General features: G+C 45.8%; 2 protein-coding genes across 2 annotated transcripts in view; one reads left to right on the top strand and one right to left on the bottom strand.

Moving 5' to 3' along the window:
- MMS19 (MMS19 homolog, cytosolic iron-sulfur assembly component) overlaps nucleotides 1–8,370 on the bottom strand; it is a 49,319-nt gene extending 40,949 nt beyond the window's left edge. The window contains 1 exon segment of the mRNA XM_012803597.2: nucleotides 8,183–8,370. Within this exon segment, the coding sequence (XP_012659051.1) occupies nucleotides 8,183–8,294 (112 nt within the window). The 5' untranslated portion in view covers nucleotides 8,295–8,370.
- A 447-nt stretch (nucleotides 8,371–8,817) lies between these two features.
- Nucleotides 8,818–25,269, top strand: part of UBTD1 (ubiquitin domain containing 1) — a 62,195-nt gene continuing 45,743 nt past the window's right edge. The window contains exon 1 of the mRNA XM_003787295.2: nucleotides 8,818–9,223. Within this exon, the coding sequence (XP_003787343.1) occupies nucleotides 9,154–9,223 (70 nt within the window). The 5' untranslated portion in view covers nucleotides 8,818–9,153. The remainder of the gene's footprint in view (nucleotides 9,224–25,269) is intronic.

The raw sequence follows: 25,269 nt of genomic DNA, 5'->3' as shown, positions 1-25,269 counted from the left end.
ACGCCCGGCTATTTTTTGGTTGCAGCCATTATTGTTGTTTGGCGGCCTGGGCTGGGGATTCAAACCCGCCACCTTAGGTGTATGTGGCTGGCGCCTTAGCCACTTGAGCCACAGGCGCGGAGCCTATTTCTCATTCAACATTTACTGACTATCTATTATAAATTAGGTACTGTTAGGGCATACAACAGAAATAGACAGGAGGTTTTTTGTTTGTTTTTACCTAAAACTCTAGAGAATTACATCCAGAAACCCACAGTCTGCTAGAGCAGAAAAACATTTAAGTGGATCACAGTATAGTAAGTTCAGCATCACCATAGGGATACACACAGACACTGGGGTAACAAGAAAGGAGTAAAATTCCTGGGTTTATGGACCATGGGCCACTAACTTTAAGTGATTAATTCTCTTAACACTGTAAGTTCTCCCAAATTAAGAGTAACCAGAATACCTGGAATGAAAGAAGCTAAAGAGTTAATTTTTCTAAGGGTAGTTTCATTAGTATTAAAGAAAAATTAAGTGTTAAGTTCCTTTCCCTTCATAAGTGGGTCCAAGATTTTCCATGTTCAAGATTGGCTCTCTAAAAATGGATGCACTAGCACCTCCTAACTACTCACATTTTCTTTAGCAAGGCATCGGTTTGTGTGGGGCTCTGAGGAGTCAAAAGAGTATTTATACAATCATTAACATAGAGTACACAATCAGACCTCTGTGTGATGGAATTGCAGCCTCTTGAAAATCTAGAGTAGCAGCCAAAGGGGAGTGAGAGGGAGGGAGGGGGTGGGATGGGAGGATAAGGAATAGAAGAGAGAGAAAAGTCCCAATCAAGACTAGGTTCCAACTAAACTCTTAAAATTCTCCTTCTTCTCCCCCCACCCCGCCAAATATTTCATGATGAAATAAAAATGCCCTTTCTGGGCTCGGCACCTGTGGTTCAAGTGGCTGGGATGCCAGCCACATACACCTAAGGTGGCCAGTTTGAGTCCAGCCCGGGCCCACCAAAACAACAATGACGGCTGCAACCAAAAAATAGCCAGGCACCTGTGGTCCCAGCTACTTGGGAGGCTGAGGCGGGAGACTCGCTTGAGCCCAGGAGTTGGAGGTTGCTGTGAGCTGTGATGCCACGGTACTCTACCCAGGGGGATAGCTTGAGGCTCTGTCTTGAAAAAAAAAGAAAAAAAATGCCCTTTCTGCTGATGATGTTATAGACATTTCTCAAAACTGTATTTTACAGTTTGTTTTATTTTAGACAGAGTGCGGTGATTTTTTTAAGAGACAGTGTCTCACTTTATCGCCCCAAGTAGAGAGCCATGGTGTCACAGCTCACAGCAACCTCCAACTCCTGGGTTTAGGCGATTCTCGTGCCTCAGCCTCCCAAGTAGCTGGGACTACAGGTGCCCGCCAGAATGCCCAGCTATTTTTTGTTGCAGTTTAGCCAGGGACAGCACCTTCAATTATGGGGCCAACCCACTACCCTCAGTATATGGGGCCAGCGCCCAACCTACTGAGCCACAGGTGCCACCCAGAGTGCAGTGATGTCATCATAGCCCAATGTAGCCTCAAATTCCTGGGCTAGACTTGAGCAATCCTCCTGTCTCAGCCTCCCCAGTATAGACTACAGGTATGTGCCAGCACACCTGCTAATACAGGTATGTGCCACCACACCTGCTATTTTTTTATGTTTTGTGGAGATGGGGGAGGCGTGTCTCACTATGTTGCTCAGTTGCTAGTTTTGAACTCCTGGCTTCAAGTGATCCTTCCACTCCAGCCTCCCAAAGACTGGGGATTAGAGGCGTAAGACAACATGTCTGGCCTTACTGTTCTTTAACAGTATTTTGGTTTCAGGATAGTGGTCTCCTCAGGGAATCACAAATGTAGAAAAACACAATATAATAAAGACCAAAATGAAGGAAAATCCAAGTAACTGAATGGGGGGAAAATCATATCCATCACCTGCAAATTCAACACGTCTAAAAATTACATTCTCTAAAATCAGCTCCCTTCCCAACCTCCATTTTTGGACAAAGTACTTCCTGTTTTTCTCATCCTCAGTCTCAAAACTCTGGGGTCAACTTGGAGTTCCCTTTCTCTTGTAACTAGCTAGACCTCAAATTCCACAGATTCTTCTTTCAACATCCCTCATTCTATTCCCTTAAGTCATTCTTATTGTGTTCCTACTTATGCTAGTTCCAGCAGACTCTGGACTCTGCTAGTTCTACCAGACTCTGGTAGTAGAAATAAGAGGGTAGAAAGTAAGAGATGTATATAGAAACAGCTTCTAACAAGTCTGCTAAATACATGAGTGGTTGAGAAATAAGTGTGAACTACATCTTAAGTGTTAGATGTAATCAGGACATACTTGGAGAGGAGTTGGGCCTTGACTCCTAGGTTTAACTTGATAAAAGCTAGTGGAGGAGGGAACTGTGAAAGCCAGCATTCAGGAAACAGTGAATAAAGGTGGCTGCCTGGAACAAAAGATCCAGGGCAGAGGTGAGAAAAATGGCTAAGGCCAGGTAGTAGCAGCCTCTACAGGCCTGCTTGAGAGGTCCTTAACCCTTGGACTGCTAGGTCATTTCCCTTCTATCACTTGCACTTCTTTATAGCTAACAAGGACTTTCACCAGGAACCCAGGTGTAAAACAAAGTTGTGGTAACTGCTTGTGTGATCGTGGGGTGTTCCTTCAGCATTTACAATTTGTAGGAGAGGCTGCTCCTGAACAGCTGAACTAGCTGGTCCTTGAGCACTAACAAAGCTTAATTTGGGCTGAAGGATTAGAAAGCTCATCTTTTATCTTATTTATTTATTTATTTTTGTTGTTGTTGCAGTTTGGCTGGGGCTGGTTTGAACCCACCACCCTCGGTATATGGGGCCAGCGCCCTACTCACTGAGCCACAGGCGCCGCCCAGAAAGCTCATCTTATTCTAGTGGGCGGCGCCGGTGGGTCAGTGAGTAAGGCGCCAGTCCCATATACTGAGGGTGGCGGGCAGGCCAAACCCCAACAAAAAAAATAGCCGGGCGTTGTGGTGAGCGCCTGTAGTTCCAGCTACCTGGCAGGCTGAAGCTAGAAAATCACCTAAGCCCAGGAGTTGGAGGTTGCTGTGAGCTGTGTGGCTGCCACGGCACTCTAACTAGGGAGATAAAGTGAGACTCTGTCTCTAAAAACTAACAAACAAACAAAAAACTGTGTTACCTTCAACAATTCTACCTAGGGCTGTGATCTAAGATTGAGCATACTAACTTAATCCTTCTCAAATTCACTTTCATTTGGGCCTTTGTTCAAGGATTTACAGTGACTCCTGTTACCTACAGGTCATTCAAATCACTCTGCCTGGAGTCCAAGTTATGTATAATCCAACCTCACCAAACTTTTTCAACTTTATCTGTTACTATTCCTATATCCACCTTCTTTTCTTTGGAGGGTTATATTATAACAGTGTTTCAGAATCTTAGCAGAACTATGCTAAATTAGATATGGCTTAGGCCATTTTTTAGGCATAAATAAAAATGTACTGGTAAATTTTACAAAAAATGTTTACAAGAATTTAGCAGTCCTTATTTAAGCTTTCTTTTCAAAGTGTATTTCAAATCTGAAAAAATCCAAAATTACTGCTTTCATAATGTATAAATGTGAGAGATTAGTTCAAAGGACACTGATACAATAACATTCTGTATCTTGGTCGGGGTTAGATTGTACAGATTTATGCATTTGTCAAAATCAGTAAATGCAGGCTTAAGAGCTTAAAATTTATATACTTCATTTATATTTTACACCTAAATAAACCATAAACAAACTCTAGTCAATGATATGCATGCCAAAGTATTTACAGCAGTGGTTCTCAAGCTTCCTAATGCCTCCTAACGGAGCGACTCTTTAATACAGTTCCTCATGTTGTAGTGACCCCCAACCATAAAATTATTTTTGTTGCTACTTCATAACTGTAATTTTGCTTCTGTTATGAATGTAATGTAAATATCTAATATGTAGGATGTATTTCATTGTTACAAAGTGGTCACGACCCACAGGCTGAGAACCGCTGATTTAGAGGTTAAGTGTGCTGGTATCTGCAATTTAAATGAATAGACTGATATATGCTAAAGCAAGTTATATTAAAATGTTAATGGCAGAGGGTAACCCTTAACACTGCTGGTGGGGATGTAAATTAGTACAATCACTAAGGAGAACAGTATGGAGATTTCTCAAAAAACTAAAAAATAGAACTACCGTATGACCTAGCAATCCCACTGCTAGGTATATATTCAAAAGAAGGTAATTCAGGGCTGGACGTCTAGTGTGGATTGCTTGAGCTAAGGAGCTCTGAGATCAGCTTGAAGACCCTATCTCTACTAATAGGAAAACTAGCCAGGCATCATAGTGGGTGCCTGTAGTTCTAGCTACTTGGAGGCTGAGACAGGGAGATCTCTGGAGCCCAAGTGTTTAAGGTTGCTATGAGCTACAATGATGCCATGGCACTCTACCCAGGGCAACAGAGTGAGACTTTGTCTCAAGAAGAAGAAAAAAAAAGGTAATTCAGTATATTGAAAAGATACTTGCACTCCCATGTTTACTGGAACACTGTTCACAATAGCCAAGATTTGGACTCAACCTAAGTGTTTACCAATGGATAAATGGATAAAGAAACTGTGATACCATACACATATGGAAATATTATGTATTATATAGCCATAAAAAATGAAATCCTGCCATTTGCAACAATATGGATGGAAATGGAGAACATTATGTTAAGTGATAAGAAGCCAAGCACAGAAAGACAAATTTTCACATGTTCTCACTCATTATGTGGGCACTAAATGTTAAAAACAATTGATCTCATTGAGATAGAGACCAGAGGCTGGGAAGGATAGTGGGGCAGGGAGACAAAATGGGGGTGGTTAATGGGTGCAAAAATATGATCGGTTTTATTTATTTTTTCTCAGAGTTTCACTATGTTGCCCTTAAAAGAGTCCAGTAGCGTCACAGCTCACAATCTCAAATTCTTGGGCTTAAGCGATTCTCCTGCCTCAGTCTCCCAAGTAGCTGGGACTATAGGCGCCCACCACAATGCCAGGCTATTTGTATCACAGTTGTCGTTGTTTAGCAGGCCCAAGCTGGGCTCAAACCTGCCAGCCTTGGTATATGTGGCTGGCGCCCTACTCATTGAGCTATGGGCGCCAAGCCTATTTATTTATTTTTGAGACAACAGTCTCACCTTTTTTTTTTTTCTTTTGAGACAGAGTCTCATTTTGTCACCCTCAGTAGAGTACTGTGGCAGTCACAGCTCACAGCATCCTCAAATTCTGTGGTTGAACAGACTCTCTTGCCTCAGCCTCCCAAGTAGCTAGGACTATAGGTACCTGGCACAATGCCTGCTATTTTTTAAAGATGGAGTCTCACTCTTGCTCAGGCTAGACAGTCTCACTCTGCTGCCCTGGCTAGATTGCAATAGCATCATCATAGCCCACCGCAACCTCATACTTCTGTGCTTAGGCGATCTCCCTGCCTCAGCCTCCTGAGAGCTCAGACTATAGACACACACCATCATGCCTGGCTAATTTTTTTCTATTTTTGGTAGAGATGGGGTCTTGGCTCAGGTTGGTCTCAAAATCCTGACCTCAAGCGATCCTCCCACTTCAGCCTCCCAGAGTACTAGAGAATTACAGGTGTGAGCTACCAAGCCTATCCTAAATAGTTAAATAGAATAAACAATATTGGATAGCACAACAAACTGACTAGAATCAACAAGTTAGGGTATGCTTTAAAGTAACTAAGAGTGGAATTAGAATGTTTCTAACACAAAAAAATAATAAATGCCTAAGGGCATGGATACACTATTACCCTGATTTGATTAATTCATATTGTATGCCTGTATCAAAATATCACATGTACCCAATAAACATACACAACTACAGACCCATAAAAATTAAAAATTAAAAATTCCTTTTTCTTTTTCATTAGAACAACAGTGGCTCTGAAAAGTTTTTTTTTTTTTTTGAAACAGAACCTCAAGCTATACCCCTGGGTAGAGTACCGTGGCATCACAGCTCACAGCAACCTCCAACTCCTGGGCTCAAGCGAGTCTCCTGCTTCTGCCTCCCAAGTAGCTGGGACCACAGGCACCCGCCACAATGCCTGGTTATTTTTTTTTGGTTGCTGCCATCATTGTTGTTTGGCGAGCCCAGGCTGGATTTGAATCCGCCACCTTAGGTGTATGTGGCTGGCGCCTTAGCCACTTGAGCCACAGGCACCAAGCCGATAGAAAGTTTTTTTAAGGGTGGCACCTGTGGCTCAGGGGTAGGGCGCCAGCCCCATATACAGAGGGTGGTGGGTTCAAACCCAGCCAAGGCCAAACTACAACAACAACAACAACAAAACAGCCGGGTGTTGTGGCAGGCACCTGTGGTCCCAGCTGCTTGGGAGGCGGAGGCAAGAGAATGGCCTAAGCCCAGGAGTTGAAGGTTGCTGTGAGCTGTGTGATGCCACGGCAATAAAGGGCAATTGCACTGAGGGCAATAAAGTGAGACTTTGTCTCAAAAAAAAAAAAAATTAATAAATAAAATTTTTTTAAAAAGAAAGTTTTTAACAAAATCAAACAAAGTGTTAATGGTAGGATCTAGGTGGTGGGCACGTGTTCCTTATAAAATTCTTTATAGACTTTACATGTTTGGTCATATAAAACATCTAGGAAAATGACATTGATAGCACACTGTATTTGTTAGGTACTGATAATGCTATGTAAAACTCTAAGATGATAAGCTTAGTGGTAGTCCCAGGTATTTGCTCCTTGATGCTCCAACTGCCTGCACACACCTCTTACAGCATGGTTGCCTCTTTCACCACACTGCTAAGTTCCTAGTGGGCACAGACCTAATCTAATTTGTATTTCTATTTCTATTGCTTTGCCTCATGTTTGGAGAATGTGTTCAATAATGGAATTAGTGAATGAAAAAAGAATACTGTTCAGAATCAAAGTATTATCTTTCTAGCAGATTCACCATTAATTTATTTCTTTCTTTTGAGAGTCTTACTTTGTCACCGTCACGGCTCACAGCAACCTCAAACTCTTGGGCTTAAGCGATTGTCTTCCCTCAGTCTCCCAAGCTGAGACTATAGGCGCCTGCCACCACGCTGGGCTGTTTTCAGACACGGGTCTCCCACTTGCTCAGGCTGGTCCCAAACTCCTGATCTCAAGCAATCTGCCCATCTCGGCCTCCCAAAGTGCTAGGATGACAGGCGTGAGCCACCAGACCTAGCACACTATTCATTTCTTACACATTCTAACAGTTAATGTTCAATTTGCAAGAGAAAATGAGTCCTTTATGTTCTCCCCAAGCATGCAACATTTCCAAAAATAAACGCTTAAAAAACTCATCTGTAACCACGAGATCATTTTACACTCTATTAATGAAACCCGAGTAACGTTCAATAACATTTTAGTAGATTTTTTTTTCTAAAAGAGCGAAGTCTCAGAATTCCAAGGAAGCCTGGAGTTTGCTTTATTCAAATCTTAGATAAGCTATCATAACTATGAAATCCCTAAACCGGTCAAAAAGCAGGAAACTGGAGATCTGGGAAAAAGATAAAAACAAACTCCACATAAAAAAAATCATGAATCACATTAATCAAGAACTTTACCAAGAAACAATGGAAAGTCTTAAGGTGAATACGCAGAACATTTCCAATTCCCTCTAGACTGGCTCCTCTCCTATTCTCTGCGATTAACAGCCAGTCACAGCCAGGCTGCCTGGCCACTCCCAAGATGCCACGCGACCGGAGCGGATGCCGCTGAAGTGCATCTTCCTCACAACGTGGTTTCAGGCGTGAGCGCCTGGTTCGGACCTGAACACCTGGGTCCGAGTGCCAGCTCCCCACTCCCCACCTCCTGGTTGGTTAGTAAGCCCTGCACAAGTCTCTTGCCTTCACAGGGCCTCAGTTTCCTCGTCTGTAAAATGTAATGATTCTCTATCTTTGGCTACAGGGAGATGAGGAGTGTAAAATGGCTTTAAGGAAGATACAGGCGACTCTCCAACTTGTTATGGCTCTGAAGCTTGCAGTGCTCACCAACCATCCCTAAGACCTTAAGGCTTAAAGTCACCGCTGCTGCCCCTGTCTTCCCGCCCGGCGCCTGTGCTGAGGCCGCTCCCTCCTGTCGGCCCCCAGGCAGAAGCCGCGCAGCGATGTCTGCCGTACCTGCAGCCACCTGGTCAGCGGAGCCCTCCTGCTGACCCATGACAAAGTCTTGCACGAGGCCCCACAGGGCGCCCCTAGGCGCCGCCGTCTCCAGAGTGGCGGCGGCAGCCATGACGCGAACTAGAGACCGGGGGAGGGGAAGTAGGCAGTGGCACGAAAAGAGCCTCTTCGCGCAGGCGCCTCCTGAACCAATCGCCTGACGCAGGCTAAGGGGGCGGGGCGCTCTATATATCACGTGCCTGCCGGCTCCTTGCTTGGCAGTTCCACAGAGGGACTGGATGGCCCCTCCCTTATGGGCGTGGCCTGGAATCGGCTGCTGGGCGAGGGGAGGGAAGGCGGCTGCTGGGCACGCAGCCCTGGGCTATTGAGGGCGAATAATTCCCGGCCTGGCTCCCTAGGAGACCAGCAGTGGGCCGGGCACCTGGTTGGGTGGGGCCGAGGGGCGGTACATACCCTGGGGGAAGCCAATGAGAAAATCAGGCCCAGTACTGGGGGGCGGTGCCGGTGGTCACATGCGCACCTGGGGCGGGTGGTGGTGGCGGCTCAGGCACCACGAGCTGGCGGAAGGGAGTGGGGCCGGGCTGGGGCGGGGTTAGGCAGGTGAGTGACAGGCTCCGGGGGGCTGGCCCCAGCCGGGAGCCCCGAGCTAGCCCTGAGTAGCTGCAGCGGTGCCCGCCCCCTCTCTCCGCCCCTCCAGCGGAGCTGGTCTCCGTCCGGGCACCGTCGCGGGCCCCCCTGGGCCGGCCACCTGGGACTGTTCTGGGGAGTCAGCCACCTCCCTCTCTCCCCTTGCCGGCAAAGTTTTGGCGAAGCCTGCGCTGGGGCAGAGCGCGCTCCCGAGGGGAGATCAGGGAGCGCCGATGCCGGGCGTCCAGAGCCGTTGACCCGGGACGCCGCCGTCCGGGGCAGGATCGCGGAGCAGCCGACCACCCTGCCGGCTCCGGTGCATGGGGACCAGCTGAGGAGCCAGCATGGGCAACTGCGTGGGGAGACAGCGCCGGGAGAGGCCAGCTGCCCCGGGACACCCCCGCAAGCGAGCAGGTAACGACGGAGAAGAGAGCAGGGCCTCGGGCACCGTGCCAGTTGTTCCTCTCCTGGCCCGAGCTCTGGGCTGCCAGAGCGACCTCCCACGGCTTCTAGCGTTTGGGCTTCCTCGATGGGCTGCTCCGCGACCAGACGGGGCCCCTCCCCAGCACTGGGTGGCCGGGGGAGCCAAGTCGGGGCAACTGCGAGCCCTGAGCCGGTTGCGAGACCAACTCGGTCCAGCTGGGGACCTCCTAGTGGGGGTGGGGGCAGGAAATGTTTGCAGACCGCAGCCAGGCGACGGAGGGAGGAGGGCCCAGGGCCAGGGGCCGCTGGCCTGGCAGCTTGGGTCGGGGTCAGACGCCGGTCCGTCGGGGCACGGGTGCGGATAGCCAGGCGTCCCCAGAACTTGGAGCGAGCGAAGCAAGAACAGTCACTCCTTCCAAAGCCTGTGTCATTATCGGGCTGCTGATCGTGTCTGCCGGAATCCGACTTGCAAGAGCAGCGCAGGACTCTGGGAAAGAAATCTTTATTTTTCCCGCAGGGGTTTTTAGATCCTCCCAAGCGTCTGGGAATCTAGAAAAGGTGGGGTGCTGGGTGAAAGTCGCCCCCGGGTTTGTTGGGATCCTGGCCAGCCTTGGGAATGGGATCCGCTCTCTGGCGAAGTGCGAGGTCCGGACAAAACCTCCTCACTTTCTTAGTACACCCCTCCTATCCTGGCGTTTCGCCCCGGGAAGATGTCTGGCGGTCATTTTTCTGGGTCTTGTACTCACTTCCTTCTTTGAGGGTGTTGCAAGGACTTTCTGAGAATGATAAAATTGTAGACTTTAGAGTTTAAAGGGACTTAGAAAACTTCTCTGTATTCCAGACAGACCTACCTTCTCTGTGTAAAAGCCTGGATCCAGAGAAGTTGAGCATCTTGTGTAAAGGCACACAGCTAGTTTACTAGCACAACTGAGGCGCCAACCCAGTCTCCTCTCCCACCCCATTGCCACATATCCTTTTTGTAAGAGGAGCCACAGGCAGAATTGTTAATGAAGTGGAAACTCTAGTTGGAGTTTCCTGTCTCCTTTGACACCAAAGGTGTGTTGCTCTATGGCTAGGTAGGTGGATGAGGGGAACATGGGGGAAGTAGGAAAGGATGTCTGTGTGGTAGACAGGATGACTTGTGGAGGAAGAAACATATTTTTATGGGAAGAATGAAGTGAAACTCAACAGTGAAATCCTCTTGTCTCAAGGCAGCACTGGAGGTTCTTCTGCTGAGGAAAAACTAGTCTTAAACCCAAGGGCTTTCATTCATTCATTTGTTCAATAAATACTCATGCTAGGTCCTCGTAAGTGATTATGTAGCATTTTTTGCTGTTGACAACCCTCTCCTTCCTTTCTTGGTATCAGACTATCTTGGTTTTCCTCCCTCACAACACCCCTACATCGCCACCTAGAAATGGACACAGCTTTGGTTCCATTTGACATTCTTTTTTCTCAATACACTCCCTCCCAGAGAAATCTCGCTTTGTCCTACATCACTTTGTCCACTGGGAAGACCCCTATGCTTAATCTTCAATTACTTCTCTTCCTGGCCCTGGGACCACATCTCCGAATGTGCACTGCATGCTATGATAAAGATATTCGTAGATTCAGCACCTTTAAAATCAAGCTCTTTATTTCTCCCTGACCACCAGCTGCCCTTCTTCACTCTTAGGTTCCTCCAGCTGCCTGATTTTAGACTTTGAGGAATTCTCTCCAAGGATTTTCTCTGCCTCCTCATCCTCTGTCACCCAGACAGTCAGGCCTACTGGTTCTTCTTTCTACAGATCCTGAAGACTTGCCCCTTGCCACTTCACTTCATCCCCTGTCTCTCAAGTCCAGCTCTTCTCCCTGGCTGAAGTGTGTTCCCTCCAACTTTGTCTTCAGTCATCATCCAACACCTGCACATAGTAGTCTACCCAGAGGATGTTTGTTGAATTAATCTGTTCCAAATCCTGTAGTTCTGTGTTCAAAATCTTTCTGTGGATTCCCACTACTACAAGAACTTTAACTTTCAAGGTTGAAGAAGTTTGATCTAGTCCTTTTCTGTTAAGACTGATTTCATTACCTTTCCTGACATTAAGGCGACCAGTGTTTGCTCTTGCCTTTTTCTTCTTATCAAGAGCTTTTCTTCCTTTCAAGGTTCATCTCAAATCCCTATCTTTCGTGAAGCACCTAGCTTAACAAATCCACCACTTCCCTCCCCTGCCAGTAGAAGTGATTGTGCCTTCTGAGCACTGCAGACACATTATCTATGGCACTTACTTAATAATTATCTACTCTGTATTATTAGTCAAGTCTTGGATGTTTGCAGTCTTTTATCAGCAGCTACATTGTAAGCCTTGAAGACCTGGGTTCTATCTTATCCTTCTGTGTGTGTGTCTCTTTCACTCACTCATATAGCCATGCATATCCATACTCAGCAATTAGCATAGTGACTTGTACAGAGGAAGAACTCAATATTTGTCAAATTTAGAAAGCTAATCCAACTTGCTCCTACCATCTGAATTTTTCATATACCTCCATTTTTTAACCTGTTAATGTATCATTATTTTAATTCTGTGTGGCTTACTATGAATAGCTTTATTCATAAAGTCTAAAGCTAAGGGGAACTCTGTAGGATGACAAATTTGGTACATAGGAAGGAATCCTTCTTAACTTCACAGTGTGCAGCTGGCATTCCTGTAACATCTGCAGCTTACCCTTTAATAAGGACATAGTTTTATGTTGTAATGCCTAAAACTTCCCCAGCTCCCACTGTAACTCTTACCTTTCCCTTGTTACTGATGTGATGGGAAGAAACCCTCAGCAGAGAGCTAGAACCTGAATTCTAATCTTGGGCAAGTCTTCAAATCTCTCTGGGTCACACTTTTATACCTCAGAAGGGGAAAGGGTTATACAAGATCATTAGAGCTGTTTTCTCATCTTCACAAAGGCAATAAAAACTGGAAAGTTATTGAGATGAAATCTTATGTCTTGTAATGCTACGCTTTGTCCTTATGCTCAGTTTTGTCCTCTTAGTCACCTGATGGGTTAAGAGACATAGTACCCACTGGTCAGAGATTCTTGCATTAGGAAGAAGGATTAGGTAAGCCTCTTATTGCATCAGGTTTTCATTGTCACTCTTTTAAAAATTTTTTGATTGCTATTCTTTTTTTTTTTTTTTTTTTTTGCAGTTTTTGGCCAGGGCTGAGTTTGAACCTGCCTCCTCCGGCATATGGGACCGGTGCCCTACCCTTTTAAGCCACGGGCGCTGCCTTGGTTGTTATTCTTAATGCATCCCCAGTAGGTCTGTATTCCTTTCTTTCAGGTGCTGCATAGTCTTTACTTTCTTCAGAGAATACTTGGGGGGCTCCTGCCATCCTACACATATACCCCAGGTAGATAAAAATCTGTGCGCATGAACTGGGTAAAGCAGCCTTTCCCCCAGTCACTCCAGGGAAAAATGGAGGTGGTGGAATAGGCACATCTCTTGCCCAGCTCCACCCTTTGAGAATGTGGCAGGGCTGAAACCCAAATATCTGACTCGGTGATGTGCCAGGCGTATCCACTTACGTTCTGGAATCTCAAGCTCGGGGTGGACAGACCCAGATCCCTGTTTTGGGCTGGTTGGGCTTGACAGTATGGTTGCAAGAGAGTCTGCTTCTTGTTGTGTGGGCTGTGTGGCTATTCTTGAGGGAGTAATTGGGCAATTTCTCCATTTGCTTAGTAAATATTTATTGTGTGCCAAGCACTCTGCTGGCTGTGAACAGACATGGCTCTTGGCCCCATGGAGCTTCCAGTCTTTGGGGGGAACAGACAAACACACAGTCATGCAAATTATACATGATCATACATACAATTAAGTATTATTATGTATACTGGTGTGACTCCCACATTTATAATTTCAGCCCATCTTCTTCAACTCCAGCCTTGTATATTCTGCTGCCTACTCAACATATCTGATATCTAAAATGCTTCTCAGTTTCACATGTTCAAAACAGAATGAACCCCCACTCCTACCCCTGCTCCTTCCAAAGTCACTCCCATCTCAGTTCACAATGATTCCATCCTTCCAGTTGATCAGGTCCCCGAAGCTCTAGAGTCATCTCTTACTCTTCCCTTTCTCTCATTTCCCACAACCATTTAATCAATAAATCCTGTTAGCTTTGCCTCAAATATGTCCCTAGCCTGACTCTCAACATCTCTACCACTTTCACCCTGGTCTGAGCTATCTTCAGCCTCTTAACTGATCTTCCTGCTTCCTCCCTTGTCTCCCGACAGACTATTTCCATCACAGCAGCCAGAGTGATGCTGAACTGTAAGTCAGATTTTGTTACTTCTCTGTGCAAACCTGCTGTGACTCTTCATCTCATGCAGACTCCTTGTATTGGCCCACAAGACATGGTATGACTTTGGCCTGCTCACCTTCCTTAAGCCATCTCATGCTCTTTCCTCCTGATAAGCCCCTAATATCTGAATTGGTCCCTCTTTTCCTCAGCCCAGTCTCCTATTTATGGAATCAAACCCTCCCAGACCACCCTATTTAAAATTGATCCCCTTTCCTCTACCACTTGCTCTCAGCATTATCTACCTCCCTTCCTTGTGTTATTTTTCTGCACAGTGGGTGTCGTCACCTGACATTGGCTGTCTCCTGTTACTCCATGTGATCAGAGATTTCTATTTGTTTATGAGCAGTGCCTGACATATAGTAGGTGCCTAATAAATATTTACTGGATGAAACTAGTTTGTATAAACAGAGTTGGCAAGGTCTATACAAGATAGGAATGGGCACGCTTGATTGATCTTTGATGGGTATTAGGGGCTTAAACTACATCTGAGTGGTGTTCTGTCCCTGAGATTGGCTTCTTTGCCCCAGACTTGGGTAAGTTCTCAGATACCTGGAATATGTATGATTTGCTGTGGTTTGGGAGCCTCTTGCTAGTAGCTACTGGGGCTGAAGCAGGAAAGCAGAATAAAGGGTTCTAACCAGGCAGGAGCACTTTGCTGTCATTTTGTGTGTGTGCATCTGTGTCAGAGTGGACCCCTCTCCCAGGTGCACGTGGTGTTTGTAGTCCTTACTTGCAAGATAGGGATGGAGTGGTCTGATAGACTATGAGGCAGGAAGTCAGGTTCTATAGACCCGTCAACTTGCTGGAGAATTTTTAGAATCATAGAATTTTAGAGCTGAAAAAGAACCTAAAGATTTCTTTAACCTCTTTTTTTTCCACCCAGCTATTAGAAGGAGAACAAAGGCAAATGTATCCCCTGCCAAGTTCACAGAAATGTGGTGCAACCTATATAAAAACTGCATGGGCTTCTTTAAGCTGTGAGTGTGTTAAGGTCAAGATATTGTCGGGAAGTGGTACCTGTCAAGTATATTCAAAAGGGAAGGAGTCATCTACTTCGACTTTCTTCGACAGTCGTGGACAGGTCATTTGTTTTGGCTTGGTTGATTCTCTATAAAAAAGAAGATAGTATTTTCACTTTACTTCAGAGAGATATTATGGGGATAAAATAAGCTAACAGCATTTTTAAAATTACTTTCATGGCTTCACAGTCTACCCTAATGTGAGGTCCCAACCCAGGGTCTCCTCTGGCTTTGGTAGGAAATGAAGCCAATGTCTCTGTGCCTTCCTAACTTGTGTGACTTGGGACAAACCTCCTGATCTTTCAGAGCCTCAGTTTCCCTACTTACACAATGGGGTGATTGCCACCCTGCTCACCTCTCAGAGAGGTCATAAGAATCAAGCGAGACCCTGGATGAAAAGAGAGTTTGTGAACTTAGAAAGTTTCTATTATTCCAAGCTTCAGGATTTTTACAAAAGCCATAGCCAGTGATGTCTTCCCACCAGATCATTGATTGAAGCTTACTCTTTTAAAGAAGCAAAACTATAAAAGAAATGTTTAAAAACTATTTTTGGATGGGAATCTTTCTGAAATGGATGCTATACTTCTGAGCAAAATATACAGAGCGTGAATAACCTGCTCTTTGGGACTCAGGGTCATTGAGTTCATACCTGTATGTGGATAGCACCTGCTTGGTGGAAGTGGAGACCACAAAAGCCTTATCTCTAGAAGAAGATAGTAGGAGTAGGGGAATGAATGAGTGGCAGGCAGGAGGAAATTGCTGGAGAGAGCCCATTCCAAGAATACCTTCCCTAAGGGTCCCAAGCAGCAAAGTTGATGCTGGGGAGAAGCTCTTACGTTCTGTTCCAGGCTCCAAATGGGAAGAGTCTATCTTGTCTGGTCAGTTACTGTTCTTATAATAGCGTAAGGCCTCTGGACAGGCAAGACTTTAGGGCAGTGGGCCCTAACTAGTGCTCTCGGTTGCTGTGCTTTTTGGGGTTCATGTTTCCACCCATAATTGTTGCTCTATCTTTTCCCTGGTAGGCAGTGGTCACTTTTTTCATTCTCTTTTAAAAAAATTGTGTTTAAATACAGTAGAACCTCTATTAGTTGACCATCCACGGGACTGTAACAAACTGTTCAACTTATGGAGGAGGTCAACAAAAGGAACTAGGCCTACTGTACTGATATGTACATGTGGTGCATGTCCAGTCTGTGAAAATTAGGTCATCATAAAGTGGTCAAGGGTAGGAAAGTGGTTAACTATGGAGGTTCTACTGTATATATAACATAAAATTTACAATCTTACCCATTTTTGAGTATACTGCTCCTTTTTTTTTTTTTCTTCAGTTTTGCCCAGGGCTGGGTTTGAACCTGCTACCTCCAGCATACGGGGCCAGCGCCCTACTCCTTTGAACCACAGGCACTGCCCAAGTATACTGATCTGTAGCCTAAGTACATCCACATTCTTGTACAACTATCACCACCATTCATCTCCAGAGCTTTTTCATTTTCCTCAGCGGAAACTCTATACCTGCTAAATAATAACTCCCTGTTCCCCCATTCCCCCAACCCTTGGCAACTAACACTCTGCTTTTTGTCTGTATGAATTTGACCCACTCTGAGTGCCTCATGTAAGTGGAATCATGCAATATTTCTCCTTTTGTAACTGGAAAACTTGTAACTTATTTCACTTAGCATAATGTCATCAAGGTCCTTCTTGTGGCATGTCAGAATTTCCTTCCTTTTTAAGGCTGAATAATATTCCATTGTGTTTATACACACACACCATGTTTTGTTTATCCATTCTACCATAGATGGACACTTGGATTGCTTCCACATTTTGGCTAGTATGAATAATGCTGCCATGAACACAGGTGTACAAATAACTGTTAGAGTCCCTGTTTTCAGTTCTTTGGGGTATATACCAAGAAATGGAATTACTGGATCAAATGGTCATTCTATTTTTATTTTATTTTATTTTTTTTGAGACAGAGTCTTACTTTGTCAGCATTGGTAGAATGTTGTGGCGTCACAGCTCACAGCAACCTCATACTCTTGGGCTCAAGCGATTCTCTTGCCTCAGCGTCCCAAGTAACTGGGACTATAGGCACCCATTACAATGCCTGGCTATTTTTTAGAGATGGGGTCTCACTCTGGCTCAGGCTGGTCTTGAACCTGTAAGCTCAGGCAATCTACCCATCTCGGCCTCCCGGAGTGCTAGGATTACAGGCGTAAGCCACCGCACTCGGCCCTATTTTTAATTTTTTGAGGTATCATCTCAGCAGCTGCACCATTTTACATTCCCACCAACAGTGCTTAAGGATTCCAGTTTCACCAACACTTATTTTGCTGAGGTTTTGTTTGTTTGTTTTTTGGTTTGTTTTATTATAATAGCCATCCTAATGGGTTTCTCATGTAGCAGTCATCTCTGCTGGGTTCACTTAGTAGCCCCTTAAAATTCCTGGGAAAACAGGCGGCTGTGCTTCTTAGAATTGTGCCTACAGAAAGAGTGGAGTGGAAGCCTGAGGGATCCTGCAGAGAGTGAAGAACCTGAGCTTGGGTAGATGGAGTCTGACATCTTTCCTGGCCAGTCACCAGTTTGCTTGCTTCTGAGTTTTTAACTGTGTGATCAATAGTTGGGCCAATTGGATGGCTAGGTGGCTTGTAGTTAAGCAAGCATTTCTGCATTGTTATAAGTCATCTGGCTCCTAAAGAATGTTCATACTATCTTACTCTGTTTCAGAGTGCCACTTTTTTCCAGCTCCCTTTTGCTTGTGATATGTAGAGCTATGGTTCAGATGGGAAAATGTAAGGAGTGTTATAGTGACATGGCAACTTGGTGAGAGTGTCTTGTTACTCAAGGCCGTGTGCTTCTCTCTTAGCCTGTCTGGACAAGACCTCTTCCTGCTTTCTGATCCCATAAGGAAGGTGACAGTGTGCACCCACACCTCTGACTAACCTCAGCCCCTCAACTCCTATCCCTTACTGCCCTCAGAAAGGGGAACCTCTCAGGAAAAGAGCTGGAGTACCCTCTGTAAGGTATAGGGTAGGGGGATTGGGAGGGGGTGGAGATGGCTCCTTGTTTATACCTATGTCTTCTAGGAGGCTGGTACCAGGAGCGAAGGGTGAATGGTGCACTCATTCCTCAGAGCTCAAGCCAAGGCAGCCAGTCACCAAGCAGCCTGAATCTTAGCCCCTGGACTTGGAGTTTTGTTGTTTTTAAGGACACAAAGAGATGCAATTAGCAGCAGCTCACCTTTGTGGGGTGTTGTTTGTTTCATGCCAAGAACATCACATGCAGTATCTGGGTTAATCCTCACACCCACCCTGTGGGTAGATACTATTATCACCTTTGTACAGATGAAGAAACTGAGAAAGGTAACATCTGCTGCCTAAGGCCACGCAGCTTGTAAACTGCCCGGCCAAGTCTGGAACCCAGGTAGTCTGATCTCTGAGCCTAAGCTTTTGGCAACTGTACAACTTATCCTTGTTGGATAGGGAAGGACAGAACACTTGTTTTTTTGTTTTGTTTTGTTTTTATTTTATCTTATTTTAGAGACAGGCTCTCTACTGCTCAGGCTGGAGTACAGTGATGTGATCATAGCTCACTGCAGACTTGAACTCCTGGGCTCAAGGAATCCTCCTGCCTCAGCCTCCCCAGTAGTTGGGGCTGCAGGTATATGCAACCATGTCCAGCTTTTTTTTTTTTTTCAGTTTTTGGCCGGGGCTGGGTTTGAAACTGCCACGTCAAAGCATATGGGGCTGGCGTCCTTTGAGCCACAGGCACCGCCCATGTCCAGCGTTTTATTTCTTTTATTTTCTATTTTATTTTATCATTATTATTATTTTTTTTTTTGGAGACAGAGTTTCACCTTGTTGCCCATGGTAGAGTGCTGTGGCATCATAGCTCACAGCAACCTCAAACTCTTGAGCTCAAGCCATCCTCTTGCCTCAGCTTCCCAGGTAGCTGGGACTACAGACACCTGCCATAATGCCTGGCTGTTTTTTAGAGACAGGGTCTCACTCTCCCTCAGGCTGGTCTTGAACTCCTTAGCTCAGGCAGTCCACGCACCTCAGCCTCCCAGAGTGCTAGATTTACAGATGTGAGCTACTGCACCCAGCCCATATCCAGCTTTTTCAAAATTTTTTTTGTATAGGAAAGCTGATGGTCAGGAAAGTAAATTGCTGGTGGTCATGATGCTGAGAAGAAGCAGAGTTAGAACTCAGCTAAGGACTTAGACTTGAATTTCAGCACTCACTGCTCATTCCTTTGTGCTGTGAGCCTTACCCAGCACTTTACCCCACCCTTAGAAAGAAGCTGGGAGGTCAGCTGTGAAGTCTACCCAGCTCTGAGGACTGTAGCCACTGCCTTCCATTTCTGTTGCTGTCCCCTTCTCCATTCACCTTCACACCTAGGAGTTATGTGAGTGTATCATCTTGGATGAAAGTGCTTGGTACATAGTAGGTGCACAGTAAATAAGCACTGAATGTTGTTGAGGGCTGAGTGTGCTGCAGGCAGTAGAACCTCAGCCAAGATTGTGTTCCTAAAGAGAAACATAAGAAGAATGCAAATATTGTTGTTTCCTCCTCCTCCCAGAGCAGACCTCCACTGTCCAACTCCCAAATGCCAGGGACTTGAAGAAAAGAGTGTCATAGATCTGCAGACTTTGAATTAGTCCCAAAGGAAAAGAGGCATAGAGAGTCAAGTTAGCCAAGTGCTTGCAGAATCAGATGTCATTCTCTGTAATTAAAAAAACTAACCATTCCTTGCTTTGCTCAGCATTTTGTGGTTTTCAAAGTGCTTTCTCAAGTAGTATATATGATTTGATCCCCACAGCAATCCTGTTAGGAAGACAAAACTGAAAAAAAATTCCCATTTTATGGATGAAAATACTGAGACTTGGTGAGGATGTTAAGCTACTCAAGGTTATTAGCCAAGTGTGGTGGTTCATGCCTGTAATCCTAGCACTCTGGAAGGCCAAAGTGGGTAGATTGCTTGAACTCAGGAGTTTGAGACCAGCCTAAACAAGAGTGAAATGCTGTCTCTACTAAAAATAGAAAAACTAGCCAGGTGTCGTGGCAGGCACCTGTAGTCCCAGCTACTTGGGAGGCTGAGGCAAGAGGATTGCCTGAGTCCAGGAGTTTGAGGTTGCTGTGAGTTTTGATGATGCTATGGCACTCTACCCAGGGTGACAAAGTGAGACTATCTCAAAGAAATAAAATAAATAAAAATAGAAAAACTAGCCAAGTGTAGTGGTACATGCCTATAGTCCCAGCTACTTGGGAGGTTGAGGCAAAAGAATCACTTGTGCCCAATAGTTTGTGGTTGCTATGAGCTGTGATGCCACGGTATTCTACCTCGGGCAACAGAGTGAGACTCTGTTTCAAAAAAAACAAAAACAAAAAAAATAGGCTTGGCGCCTGTAGCTCAAGCGGCTAAGGCACCAGCCACATACACCAGAGGTGGTAGGTTCGAATCCAACCCAGGCCTGCCTAACAATAATGACAACTACACCCAAAAAATAGCCAAGCACTGTGGCTGGCACCTGTAGTCCCAGCTACTTGGGAGACTGAGGCAAGAGAATTGCTTAAGCCCAGGAGTTGGAGGTTGCTGTGAGCTGTGATGCCATGGCACTCTACCCAGGGTGACAGCTTGAGGCTCTGTCTCAAGAAAAAGCTACCCAAGATTGTTGATTGTCAGAAATATAAAAATATAAGAAGGCAGTGGCTCTCTGCTCCTTTTTACTTTGGTGAGAATACCTCAGATAAGAGCCTCAGTTTATGCATCTGTTAAATGCAGACAAGAGCACATTCTTTAGAGTAGTGTGTGTGACATAGCCATGGGTTGGTAATGATAATGGCCAAAGCAAAACTCATTGTTCCTTTGGTGACTTGTATTCTACTGACCTTGTTCAGCCCCAAGTGTTGGGAGATGCTGATAGTAGCCCCTCTTATTCCTACTCTCTGATTCTGGTCACTCTCTGACCCTTCCCCTGGAGTTAGAGTGTAAGTAATAGCAGGGACCCACCATGAATTTCCTTTGATTTGCAAAATCTGAGGTCTTTAAAAGAAGATATTTATGAGATAGTTTTATTTTGGTGACAGGTAAATTATGACCAGTATTTTATACATTTAGTATCTATCTGCATTTTTATTACCTCAGTTCCTCCAGCTCATTAGCCATGTAACTGTGGATAAGTTGTTTTGAATTTGGGGGCCCTTTTTTTTTTTTTTTTTTTGAGACAGAGTCCCACCGTTGCCCAGGTTAGAATGCTGTGGCATCAGCCTAGCTCACAGCAACTACAAACTCCTGGGTTCAGCAATCCTCCTGCCTTAGCCTCCCAGGTAGCCGGGACTATAGGCACCTGCCATGACTCCCAGCTAATTTTTCTACTTTTAGTAAAGATGGGGACTCACTCTTGCTCAGGCTGGTCTCGAACTCCTGAGCTCAAGCAGTACACCCGCCTTGGCCTCCCAGAGTGCTAGGATTATAGGCATGACCCACCTTTCACCTGGGCCTCATTTTTCTTACCTGTAAAACAGAGACAACAGTACCTACTCCATGGGGTTGAGTGAGGATTAAATGAATTACTGCATGTAAACTCTTTAGAATGGTGCCTGGAATGTATTAAATACTAAGGAAATTTTAGTTTTTTGTTTTTCTGTTTTTTTTTTTTTTAATTTCACTATTCTCACGGTACCCGGTACTATGTTTAAGCTAGCTGTCTCCCTACTTTCCTCTGCCCCCCAAGTTGGGATATATGGCCTATGAAGTTCACATGTAAAACTTGACTTCCTCAGTGTGCCCTGAATCATCTGCTCTTCCTGTAATTCCAGTCATTCATTCAGGAAGGCAAATCAGAAGTAAGTTGTAAGACAGTGTTGTTATTTTAGAGATAGTCTTGAATCCAGCTTCATTTTTTAAAATATGAATCATTCACAGGCGTGCCTGTGGCTCAGTGAGTATGGGGCGCCAGCCCCATATACCGAGGGTGGCGGGTTCAAACCCAGCCTGGGCCAAACTGCAACAACAACAACAAAATAGCCAGGTGTTGTGGTGGGCGCCTGTAGTCCCAGCTACTTGAGAGGCTGAGGCAAGAGAATTGCTGAAGCCCGGGGAGCTGGAGGTTGCTGTGAGCTGTGACGCCATGGCACTCGACCAAGGACGACAAAGTGAGACTCTGTCTCAAAAAAAAAAAGAATCATTCACAAAAATGAGAGAACTTCAAGTCTCAGTAGTAACCAGTCCCTTGCAACATACCATACAACTCTTGCTGCTGATTTCAGCAACAACCAATGGCTACTTTTCTAGGCTATCTCCAAACAGATTCAGACATTTCTTCCCAGTAGGTCAAGGCTTGCTGTGGCCCACCTTCAGCTTGGAAGAACATCTCTGAGTCCCCAGAGCTTCCTTCCTGGAACTTCCCACATTTCTCTGATACGTGTTGTCAACTAGACACCCCTCCGTGAACTTTCAAGAAGCTGGTGATAGGCTCGGCGCCTATAGCTCAACCGGCTAAGGCGCCAGCCACGTACACCTAAGGTGGCGGGTTCGAATCCCCAGCCCGGACCCGCCAAACAACAATGACGGCTGCAACCAAAAAATAGCCGGGCGTTGTGGCGGGCGCCTGTGGTCCCAGCTACTTGGGAGGCGGAGGCAGGAGACTCGCTTGAGCCCAGGAGTTGGAGGTTGCTGTGAGCTGTAATGCCATGGCACTCTGCCCAGGGGGACAGCTTGAGGCTCTGTCTCAAAAAAAAAAAAAAGAAGCTGGTGATAAACATCACATCAGAACCACTTTTTCATACTTGATAAACACCCTCTACACCTAGATTCCAATACTGTTTTTCTGTAGCTGCTGTACACCACTGTTGATGGAGCATGGATTGTGTGGCAGGCTCCGTGGTAGGTCTCATCTCATCTTCCTGATAAGCCACTGAGGTAGAGATTTGCCTCACTTATAGAAGAGGCTCCGTAACTTTAACTACTAAGGGGCAGGTCTCACAATGAGAAATGCAGGATTTGGGATGTCAGAGCATTATTTTGGTTCTTAGGCTTGGGTTCCTTCCATGCAGTGACTACTTCACCATCAGTTTCAACAAAGGGCTGCTGAGTCCTTAAACAGGTATTGCTGGTTTACTAACGTCATTGCACCCATGACTAGCAAATAGTCTACTTCTGCCAGTTCTTGCACGACATTTCGTGAATGTGCCAGAAATGTGCACTTTGTGACAACCTTCATGGGCTTGTCCCTCCTTCCACTTCTCCCCATCCCCCACACGGTGTCTGGGAAACAGACCACACTGTCCTCTGTAATGTGGAATACTACACATGGCATTGATTTTTTTACTTAGCAAAAGCCCTCTGTTCCCCTAAAATAGACTTGTCACGTGGCACGAGCATTTCATTTCCTGAGCCTTTGCAGCAGCTCGAGGAATCATCACCACTGAAATCAGTATCATTTATTAATCTCCTACCATGTATGTGCTAGGCACCCTCCTGGATGTTTGCCATCACTGTCTTTAGTTTTCATGTCAGCCCTGTTAGGTAGGCCTACTTACTTCCATTCTACAGATGCGGAAACAGAGGCTCGGGGAGGATAAGACACTTGCCCTTGAGACTAGAAGAGCCACTGTTTGAATCCCGGTAGTTGTATCCTGGGGACCTCTTCCTTAACCACCGTGGGAAACTGCCTCTAAGTCTTCACTGCACCTGCCTTCTCCCAGGCACCATGTTAAGTGAGGGGAGCACAGCACAAAGGGGAGCACATCGCAGCTCACATCATGATGGACTGAATAGTACTGGAGTTTCTGTGATTGGTTTTTATTTTTTCCAAATCCATTTCTATGTGCTCCCCTGCACCCCTTCCCCACCCCAGGCAGCAGATCCATCACATGCAGCTCCGAGGGGCCAGGGACAGTGCTATGCAGGGTGGAGTTTACATCCAGGCTGACTCGTGTGGTTCCTCTTGGCCCCTCTCCCTTCTGCACTCCCACAGCAGATCCACAAAGCCAAGAGCTTATCTGGGTCTGGCTCAGTGTGCTATTTCTGCTGTGGCTTGGTCTGGGTCTGGCTACTGAGAACACGGGCAGCCTTATTTGGCCAGTACCTTACTGAAACTATCATTTTTTTATAAGGCATGAATGCTATATGCAATTACTTAGGTTCTGTTTCTAGGGACAGGATAGACTCTTTGGAGTCAGAAGGCAATAAGAAAGCTGCATTGGGGTCTTTAATTTGTAGTGGACGCTCCTGTTTGAGCCTGAGCCTAACTCTGTCCTGCTATGACACACGTATCCTCTAGAAGATTCAGGGCCTGGATATCTGGTCCATCATTGACCATCAAGCACTTTGCTACAGCCCTGGACCTTTTGGCAGTGCTGTTCTTGTGCCTGTTGCTGTGGTGGGGCTGTGGCCCAGAGCAAATGTCCAACAAGAGTCTTCAGCCTACAGGTTCTGTTCTTCATATGTCTGGCCCACTGTCCCATGCTAATTTGGATAGGGATTGATGGGACCCCTTTTGTAGGCTGGTTTGGGGCTGCAGTTCTCAAGGTAAAATGATCTCTTTTTCAGAATTTGTGAGGTTGCCAGGCTTGCTCAGAATCTATCCTTAACTTTTGAAGGAAGGGAACCGTATTACCAGGGAACTCAGCTGAGGAACTTGGGGACTAGTTCAGAGAGGTCAAGCTACTGGTTTGTGGTCTGCCCTTCATAGTCAGAGGTAGTGCTGGTATCTGATCCAGGTAATCTGACTCCATTTTCTGTGCCCTTTCTAATATTCTACGCTGCTTCTTTCCTGCAGACGTGTGGACATATTACATGTATATGTCTGATCATCCACGATAGCTTACAGTTTGCCTGGGAGAGGAGACAGAGCAGTCCTTCTGCCTCAGCCTCCCAAGTAGCTGGGACCATAGGCACCTACCATGACTCCCAGCTAATTTTTCAACTTTTAGTAAAGATGGGGTCTCTTTACATCTCTACCCCTAAAGATGTGATTTCAAACAAGCCAGTATGTCAATAAGTGCTAAATCCTGCAGTGTAGACAAGTTGAGACAAAGACAATGTGTAGACACTTTATAGAAAGAGTTGATGTGGCAGAGGTCCCTGTGGACTCAAGTAATTAAGGGAAGGCCTCTGAGGGTGATAGGACTCAAGTTGCTCCTTGGGGGAGGATTGGGATGGGTCAGGTGTTAGGGGTGAGCAGATAGTTTGTAGAAGGGTTAGTAATTTGAGGAAGGGGAGTAGGTTGGAGAGAATCAAGCAGTAAGTTTGCCTTTATTGTGAAAGTCATATGTGTTCAGGTTAAAATTGTGCACAAGACCAGAAGGCCCAAAGAAGAAAACCTTTATACTTCTACCACCCAGAGAGTCTCTGTTCTTCCCCTCTACTCTGAAGGAAAAGTCTCTGTTCTTATTTGGTGTTTATCCTTTCAGCTCTGCTTCCTTTTCTTTAGGTAATAAGATCAAGTTGGCTCAGCGCCTATAGCTCAACCGGCTAAGGCGCCAGCCACGTACACCTAAGGTGGCGGGTTCGAATCCCCAGCCCGGACCCGCCAAACAACAATGACGGCTGCAACCAAAAAATAGCCGGGCGTTGTGGTGGGCGCCTGTGGTCCCAGCTACTTGGGAGGCGGAGGCAAGAGACTGGCTTGAGCCCAGGAGTTGGAGGTTGCTGTGAGCTGTAATGCCACGGCACTCTACCCAGG

This window comes from Otolemur garnettii, unplaced genomic scaffold (genome assembly GCF_000181295.1).
Source record: "Otolemur garnettii isolate 467f Iridium unplaced genomic scaffold, OtoGar3 scaffold00021, whole genome shotgun sequence".
NCBI classification, from domain to species: domain Eukaryota; kingdom Metazoa; phylum Chordata; class Mammalia; order Primates; family Galagidae; genus Otolemur; species Otolemur garnettii.
This window is presented reverse-complemented; position numbering and strand designations above follow the sequence as displayed.